Source organism: Centroberyx gerrardi, chromosome 4 (assembly GCF_048128805.1).
Source record: "Centroberyx gerrardi isolate f3 chromosome 4, fCenGer3.hap1.cur.20231027, whole genome shotgun sequence".
Taxonomy (NCBI): domain Eukaryota; kingdom Metazoa; phylum Chordata; class Actinopteri; order Beryciformes; family Berycidae; genus Centroberyx; species Centroberyx gerrardi.
The window spans coordinates 237,059-247,058 of NC_136000.1; the positions used below are offsets into that span (position 1 = coordinate 237,059).

The following is a 10,000-nucleotide window of genomic DNA, read 5'->3' on the forward strand; positions in this document are numbered from 1 at the left end:
GATTGATTGGATGATTATTTGATAATTTAAGGAAAAGTTATGTTTCCTATACTATCTTACCCTCCCTACGAGGAGAAAGTTCTTCCAGAGGACAGAAGCTCCTCAGAGAGGTTCTGCTGTCAGACCGCAGCGCTGCTCTGTGATGAATCTCATCCGATGCTCCTGGGAGTTTAACTTCTGGATGTTTATCTCACCTTCTTCTGTTCTGTACTCGTGCTTCAGTGCTCTGATATTATGGAAAACGTGTAATGGAAGACAGAATGAATATAGAGAAAGAATCCTGCTGGGTTTCTTTCCATCCACCTGGTGTCTCAGGTGTGAATCAGACCTGATTAGATGAAAACCAGCAGGACTCTGGATCCTGAGGTCTGGGACTGAGAGCCACTGATGTAGACTGATATGATACTCTGTCACATTACAACACATTGATTACAGCTCATCACCAGTATGGCAGTGAAGAACCTGGTCTCCATGTAACGCGGTTCTGGTTCTGTTTGTGTGCAGGAACCAGCAGTCAGGGCCGGGGGTTCGGCCTGCAGATGGCTCAGGCCGGCTTCTCCTCCCACATAGTGAGGGTGAGTTCTTCACCTTCACTTCTGTTCTGTTCAGTCAAGACATCTAAAGCTGCAGCAGGTAAGAGAGAGAGAGAGAGAGAGAGAGAGAGAGAGAGAGAGAGAGAGAGAAAGGGAGAGAGAGAGAGAGAGAGGGAGAGAGAGAGAGAGAGAGGGAGAGAGAGAGAGAGAGAGAGAGAGAGAGAGAGAGAGAGAGAGAGAGAGAACACTCAGAAATCAGATCGAACGCCAGTGAGTCTTTCAGCTTCATCTGCTGCTGCTCAGGAGAAACTTCTGGACTCTTCTTCACTCTTCAGTTTGGATCAGTCACTTCCTGTGTGGAGCCCAGCAGTGACCTCACTTCCTGTGTGGACCAAACTGACAGCAGAATCTAATTTGGACAAACAGAGAATCTGCAGCGTCTGTGTGTGTGTGAGGGTTTCTGCAGGGTTCAGGATCTCTGTGGTTCTTCCTCTCCTCCGCAGGACGAGAAGCTGAGAGAAAATATTTCTGTTGTTTCACTTCCAGGGAAAATCAACATTAAAACTCGACTGAATTCCAGAGGCAGGAGGATGAAAACGGCGTCGTGGAAAATTTTCATGTGTAACACAGAGCAGATGGTTTTCCTGAAAATACAGCTGCCAGCTACACACACACACACTCACACACACACACACACACATACATGCACACACACACACACACACACACACACACACACACTCACACACACACACACACACACACACACAGACACAGACACAGACACAGACACACACACACACACACACATACATGCACACACACACACACACACACACAGACACAGACACAGACACACACACACACACATACATGCACACACACACACACACACACACACACACAGACACAGACACAGACACACACACACACACACACACACATGCACACACACACACACACACACACACACACACACACAGACACAGACACAGACACAGACACACACACACATACACACACACACACACACACACACAGACACAGACACAGACACAGACACACACACACACACAGACACAGACACAGACACAGACACACACACACACACACACATACATGCACACACACACACACACACACACACACACACTCACACACACACACACACACACACACACACACACACAGACACAGACACAGACACAGACACACACACACATACATGCACACACACACACACACACACACACACACACACAGACACAGACACAGACACAGACACACACACACACACACATACATGCACACACACACACACACACACACACACACACACACACACACAGACACAGACACACACACACACACACATACATGCACACACACACACACACACACACACACACACAGACACAGACACAGACACAGACACACACACACATACACACACACACACACATACACACAATTATGCTAAGAATGCCAGTGTTTCCTCTTCTTTATTTTGAGTTAAAGGTAAAAAAGTGAAATCAGGTCACAGTCAGCCTGATGTGGAAAACAGTTTCACTCTGCTGCAGGATTAGGAAACAGTTTCTTCATATGAATCAGTTCAGATCAGCAGATCCAGGATCAGTGCAGCAGGTCGACACGTGCGGCTCAGATCCTGCAGCAGATCCAGGATCAGTGCGGCAGGTCGACACGTGCGGCTCAGATCCTGCAGCAGATCCAGGATCAGTGCGGCAGGTCGACACGTGCTGCTCAGATCCTGCAGCAGATCCAGGATCAGTGCAGCAGGTCGACATGTGCGGCTCAGATCCTGCAGCAGATCCAGGATCAGTGCGGCAGGTCGACACGTGCTGCTCAGATCCTGCAGCAGATCCAGGATCAGTGCAGCAGGTCGACATGTGCGGCTCAGATCCTGCACCAGATCCAGGATCAGTGCAGCAGGTCGACACGTGCGGCTCAGATCCTACAGCAGATCCAGGATCAAACTTTCTGACGCTGTCGCCAGCGATTCGGTCATCTGCCGTTCCTCAGTTCAGCCAGAGAGACTCATGACTCAACGCTTTAATAACTTTCATATCTGAACGTTTCCACTGCCAGACTTCTTCTGTGGCTACAGCCGGGTTCCACCGATCCGATCTGTATGGGATTTAGAAGGCTGATACTGATAGCCTGGATTTTGTTCTGAAGGTCAATGTTTGTTTATATGTTTAATAAACAAATATGTTTAAATTTGACCATTTTAGTGTTAGTATTCAGTGTTTCTCCAACCTCACCTGTGATTATGAACTGGGTAGAAACTGAGACTGAAGATACAAGCGGCCGAGAGGTTTCCAGGAAAAACCAAAATCTACAGAAAACTACAATCATGGTGTCCTGACGGCTTCTAACTGCATGAACATCCAAGTCTTTGCTTTGAAGCGTCAAGTTGTTCAGACAGTTATTCTGTATGTCCTGAACACAGCATCATCTCTGTGTACCTCCCGTCTGTCGTTCAGGACGGCGTGCTGGTCGGGGCGGTCGGCGCCTACGACTGGAACGGAGCCGTGCTGAAAGAGACGCGACACGGGAAGATCGTCCCGCCGAAATCCTCCTATCAGGAAGAGTTTCCAGAGGAGCTGAAGAACCACGCAGCTTACCTGGGTGAGACACACACACCTGGAGTAGTATTAGTAGTAGTAGTAATACCAGTAGTAGTACCGGTAGTAGTAGTAGTAGCAGCTGCGGTAGTAGTAGACACTGTAACGGTGTCTTTACAGGTCTCAGACAGCTGCAGCTGATTCAGAACGCTGCTGTTCGAATCCTCACTAAGACCAAGAAAGTGGATCACATCACTCCAGTTCTGAGGTCTTTACACTGGCTTCCTGTCTGTCAAAGAATCGATTTCAAAATACTACTGTTGGTTTATAAAGCACTGAATGGTTTAGGGCCAAAATACGACTGCTTAACGAGAGCTGTGCCTAAATTTTTGTTTTACACACTATCTGAGCCGGAACAAGTACCTAAAGCATTTCACTGCGCATTGTACTGTGTATGATTGTGTACGTGACAAATAAAAATTTGAATTTGAATTTGAAAATACATTTCTGATCTTCTGCTACATTATGAACCATCCAGACCTCTCAGGTGGTCTGGGACAGGTCTGCTTTCTGTCCCGAGAGTCAAAACTAAACATGGAGAAGCAGCGTTCAGTTTTTATGCTCCACACATCTGGAACAAACTCCCAGAAACCTGCAGGTCTGCTGCAACTCTCAGTTCCTTTAAATCAAGGCTGAAGACTTTTCTGTTTGCCGCTGCCTTTTATTAAATCAAATAATTATTCATTTCTTACACTGCACTGTAACTTTTATTCTTGTATGTTATACCTGTCTTATTCTATTTTAGCCTAATAATTGTTGTGTGAATTCCGAGAAGATTGACAGATAAATAGGGATCCTTTAAGTACCGACGGGCCGCTAGTGGGCTCGCCTACATAGAACTATAATGGTAGATGTTTGCCCCTCGTTGTAATACCGTATGGTTGGGGTCAACTAAGGTTTCGTTGCAACACAGGTTTCAAAAGGATCCTAATTGGAAACCTTTAGGGGGATAAAAATATCTTTCTATTTTACTTGATTTGATTCTTTTAATGCAATGCATTTTGCTTGTTCTTTTATATGAATTTTATGTTTTTCACTTTGTCTCGATGCTTTTAATGTTTTATGTAAAGCACTTTGAATTGCCTTGTTGCTGAAATGTGCTATATAAATAAACTTGCCTTGCCTAGTAGTAATGAAAGTTGTAGCAAAACTATTATTAGCAATAGTAGCAGTAGTTACTGTGGTTATAATCATAATCATCATAATAACCTTTATTTATAAAGCACTTTTCAAAACAACGTTACAAAGCACTTTACAATATGTAAGTGTGAACAATAAACAAAGAAAGAAAAATTTGTAAAATAATTAGGGCAATTTCACAGAATAATTAACACAAGACCAGTTTACAGACCACAAAATTAATAGAAATATGGGCACAATATAGAACTTGGTATGGTTAAACCTATTTTTATAGACTTGCTTTGATGTGTATTTTATTGTATTGATGTGACTTTAGCCTCTGTTTTTTTTTTTTGGAGCTGGCTTCTTCTTTTCAGTTTGTTTGAATGTTTGATTTTTAAAGCCCTTTATAAACGTTTTAAAAAGTGATATACAAATAAAGTTTAAGGTATTATTATTATCATTATTATTATGCTTGATTTAGCTTGAAGTGCTTTCAATAAAAATTTGAAAAAAATAAAAATAAAAATACTGGGTGTGTCAGTCTAACTGGCTGGTTACTGGTTAGTTTCTGATGGTTTCTGCCTCAGGTTACTTGGTGGGCTCGGTGGTCTCATCCTGGTTAGTTTCTGCCTGGTTTCTGCCTGGTTTCTGACTGGTTTTTGCCTGGTTTCTGCCTGGTTTCTGACTGGTTTTTGCCTGGTTTCTGCCTGGTTTCTGCCTGGTTTCTGCCTCAGGTTACTCGTTGGGATCGGTGGTCTCGTCCTGGTTAGTTTCTGTCTGGTTTCTGACTGGTTTCTGACTGGTTTCTGACTGGTTTCTGACTGGTTTTTGCCTGGTTTCTGCCTCAGGTTACTCGGTGGGCTCGGTGGTCTCGTCCGGCGGCGCTCAGCTCTTCGTCTCCGGAGCTCCGAGGTTCAACCACACCGGGAAGGTGATCGTCTTCACGCTGAGGAACACCGGGAACCTGACCATCCTGCAGGGGCTGCTGGGACAGCAGGTCTCACACACACACACACACACACACACACACACACACACACACACACACACACACACACACAAGCATGTAGGTATTATTCCAGTGTGTGTGTCCACACATGTGGGACACATGGCCATCTGCATGACGATCCAGACTGTTGCCCCTGGCAATGGACTCCCAGAAAAAGGACCAACCACTGGGACAGACTACTGGTTTATAGAAAAGAGAGGCAGAGAGAGAGAGAGAGCAAGAGAGAGAAAGAAGGAAAGAGAACATTCTCTTCTCTTCTCTTCTCTTCTCTTCTCTTCTCTTCGCGTTTACTCTTTATTCTATTTTATTATATTATATTTGATTTATTTTCTTTCTATTCTATTCTGTTCCAGATCGGGTCGTATTTCGGCAGCGAGTTGTGTTCGATGGACGTAGATGGTGACGGACAGACCGACATCCTCCTGGTGGCAGCACCCATGTTCTACAGCCAGGGCTGGGAGAGGGGGCGGGTCTACATCTACACCGTCACACCGCAGGTAGTCTACATCTACACCGTCACACCGCAGGTAGTCTACATCTACACCGTTACACCGCAGGTAGTCTACATCTACACCGTCACACCGCAGGTAGTCTACATCTACACCGTCACACCGCAGGTAGTCTACATCTACACCGTCACACCGCAGGTAGTCTAGATCTACACCGTCACACCGCAGGTAGTCTAGATCTACACCGTCACACCGCAGGTAGTCTACATCTACACCGGTACACCGCAGGTAGTCTACATCTACACCGTTACACCGCAGGTAGTCTACATCTACACCGTTACACCGCAGGTAGTCTACATCTACACCGTCACACCGCAGCTAGTCTACATCTACACTGGTACACCGCATCTACACCGTCACACTGCAGGTAGTCTCCATGTTCTACAGCCAGGGCTGGGAGAGGGGGCGGGTCTACATCTACACCGTCACACTGCAGGTAGTCTACATCTACACCATCACACTGCAGGTAGTCTACATCTACACCATCACACTGCAGGTAGTCTACATCTACACCGGTACACTGCATCTACACGTCACACTGCAGGTAGTCCACATCTACACCGGTACACCACATCTACACCGTCACACTGCAGGTAGTCTACATCTACACCGTCACACTGCAGGTAGTCTACATCTACACTGTTACACCGCAGGTTGTCTACATCTACACCAGTACACCACAGGTAGTCTACATCTACACCGGTACACTGCAGGTAGTCTACATCTACACCGTCACACTGCAAGTAGTCTACATCTACACTGTTACACCGCAGGTTGTCTACATCTACACCAGTACACCACAGGTAGTCTACATCTACACCGGTACACCACAGGTAGTCTACATCTACACCGTCACACAGCAGGTAGTCTACATCTACACCGGTACACCGCAGGTAGTCTACATCTACACTGTTACACCGCAGGTTGTCTACATCTACACCGGTACACCACAGGTAGTCCACATCTACACCGTTACACCGCAGGTAGTCTACATCTACACCGGTACACCGCATCTACACCGTCACACTGCAGGTAGTCTACATCTACACCGGTACACCGCATCTACACCGTCACACCGCAGGTAGTCTACATCTACACCGTTACACTGCAGGTAGTCTACATCTACACTGTTACATTGCAGGTAGTCTACATCTACACCGTCACACTGCAGGTAGTCTACATCTACACCGTCACACTGCAGGTAGTCTACATCTACACTGTTACACCGCAGGTTGTCTACATCTACACCAGTACACCACAGGTAGTCTACATCTACACCGGTACACTGCAGGTAGTCTACATCTACACCGTCACACTGCAAGTAGTCTACATCTACACTGTTACACCGCAGGTTGTCTACATCTACACCAGTACACCACAGGTAGTCTACATCTACACCGGTACACCACAGGTAGTCTACATCTACACCGTCACACAGCAGGTAGTCTACATCTACACCGGTACACCGCAGGTAGTCTACATCTACACTGTTACACCGCAGGTTGTCTACATCTACACCAGTACACCACAGGTAGTCCACATCTACACCGTTACACCGCAGGTAGTCTACATCTACACCGGTACACCGCATCTACACCGTCACACTGCAGGTAGTCTACATCTACACCGGTACACCGCATCTACACCGTCACACCGCAGGTAGTCTACATCTACACCGTTACACTGCAGGTAGTCTACATCTACACTGTTACATTGCAGGTAGTCTACATCTACACCGTCACACTGCAGGTAGTCTACATCTACACTTTTACATTGAAGGTAGTCTACATCTACACCGTCACACTGCAGAAAGTCTACATCTGCACCGTTACATTGAAGGTAGTCTACATCTACACCGTCACACTGCAGAAAGTCTACATCTGCACCGTTACATTGCAGGTAGTCTACATCTACACCGTTACATAGCAGGTAGTCTACATCTACACCGTCACACAGCAGGTAGTCTACATCTACACCGTCACACAGCAGGTAGTCTACATCTACACCGTTACATAGCAGGTAGTCTACATCTACACCGGTACACCGCATCTACACGTCACACTGCAGGTAGTCTACATCTACACCGTCACACTGCAGGTAGTCTACATCTACACCGTCACACTGCAGGTAGTCTACATCTACACCGTCACACCGCAGGTAGTCTACATCTACACTGGTACACCGCAGGTAGTCTACATCTACACTGTCACACCGCAGGTAGTCTACATCTACACTGGTACACCGCAGGTAGTCTACATCTACACTGGTACACCGCAGGTAGTCTACATCTACACCGTCACACCGCAGGTAGTCTACATCTACACCGTCACACCGCAGGTAGTCTACATCTACACCGTCACACCGCAGGTAGTCTACATCTACACTGGTACACCGCAGGTAGTCTACATCTACACCGTTACACCGCAGGTAGTCTACATCTACACCGTCACAGTGCAGGTAGTCTACACCGTTACACCACATGTGGTCTACAAGTTACACCGCAGGTAGTCTACATCTACACTGTCACACTTCAGGTAGTGAAAGGGGAACCAAACTAAACTGAACTGATCTCTCTCCAGAGTTCATTCGTCCTGCAGGGGGCGCTGGAGGTTTCTGACCGCTCTCAGAACTCGCGGCTGGGTTCTGCGTTGGCCCAGATACCCGACATGAACGGAGACGGGTTCAGGGAGCTGGTGGTGGGAGCGCCGCTGGAGGATGACCACCAGGGGGCGATCTACGTCTTCTATGGCCAGGACAACACCATCCAACACCAATACAGACAGGTAACAGAGAAGAATCAGTTCAATCACCAATCTAACAAATACACAGGAATTAGTTTTGGTGAAGTTTTGAAAAGCAACCTGTAACTATAACAATGAATAATCAAATCAAATTACCAATAATAGCTCATGACTACAACATTAATGCTAACATACACTTGGTAAGGCATTCTCAAGTCCAACAAATATGCAAAACCTAAACCCTGATGGGCAACAGTGCAAAAAAGTTGCCTTAATGCGTTCACATTGCAACGGACTTGGTTGATGTGTCACGTGATTCTGACTGATTGTGGGCGGGGCTATAGGCTCTGTGGGTGGGGCCAGAGGCTCCAGTCTGCAGCTACAAAGTTTTGAACAGGCAAATTATGGACTTTGGTGTTGCCTTTCACAATGTGACGTTGTTTTAACAAGTTAAAGGTCCCATTTGGTGGAAACCAGGATTCCCCTTGTCTCTGTGATTATAAAAAAGTTGGATGTGCTATCTAAACAACAACAAGAAGTATCAAAACGCACGGTCGCCAACTAAATCCACACAATCCATATTAGAAAAGCGAGCCTCTAAACGAGCCGTTTGGACTTCCGTAACTTTGTGGCATCACAAAGGTTCGCTCATTATCATTTTTTAAGAAATAATAGACTAACAAAGTGGTTTTTTCAAAGCGGTCGAGCGGTCGTCATTGTTTATTACCGGAGAGTTTTCCCTACCTGTAGCCGCCGGGCCGCGGCGTCTCACGTTTCACTCTTGAAACGGTTAGCCAATCAGAACAGAGGGTCGTTAGCCTTAAAGACACAGCTCAGAGAGGTGCTGGAAAATGGATTGAGAGTGTTTTTGGTACACAAACAGCTTTGAATGGACCTCAAGACAGAAAATAAAACTTAGAAGTGGAGAATATGGACCTTTAACATAGCTAGCCGGCTAGTGTTACTTAGGTGTAGCATTAGTCAAAAATAAAGTGTGAATGGCTATAATCACTTTGTCCATTTTGCACTTGCCAGGCAGAATTATTATTCCTGAAATGAAATCACATCGGTACGGAAACAAGTTCAGAAATCTGATTGGCTCTTGGCGGCCGATGACAGTGAATGGAGCTGTGGAGACGAGCTTGTTGAGTTTCTCAGCTCTGGAGGAGATGAAGGGACTTCTGGTGACTTGTGGATCGCAACACATAAAAGATTTTTTAGCCCAAGTTTTATGATAGCCTGTTGCTCAGAGAGTTGCCCGTCACATTGCCAAATAAATTGTCTCGTTTACAGTCAGCCAAAGTTTTCTCATAGTTCAGGTTCTGGTTGTTCTGTTCATTTCACACACAGAGCAAGAATCCAACAAATGTAAAATTTCCTCTGATCTGGTTTTATTTTTTCTGAACAGGTAGGTAAAACATTTAGCTGTCCAAGTGTCAGA

At 46.0% G+C, this 10,000-nt stretch overlaps 1 protein-coding gene across 1 annotated transcript in view; it reads left to right on the forward strand.

The window, feature by feature from the left end:
• LOC144538551 (integrin alpha-11-like) overlaps positions 1–10,000 on the forward strand; it is a 32,293-nt gene that overhangs the window by 936 nt on the left and 21,357 nt on the right. The window contains exons 2-6 of the mRNA XM_078283016.1: positions 505–575; positions 3,038–3,182; positions 5,149–5,297; positions 5,663–5,806; positions 8,398–8,601. Of these exons, the coding sequence (XP_078139142.1) occupies positions 505–575; positions 3,038–3,182; positions 5,149–5,297; positions 5,663–5,806; positions 8,398–8,601 (713 nt within the window). The remainder of the gene's footprint in view (positions 1–504; positions 576–3,037; positions 3,183–5,148; positions 5,298–5,662; positions 5,807–8,397; positions 8,602–10,000) is intronic.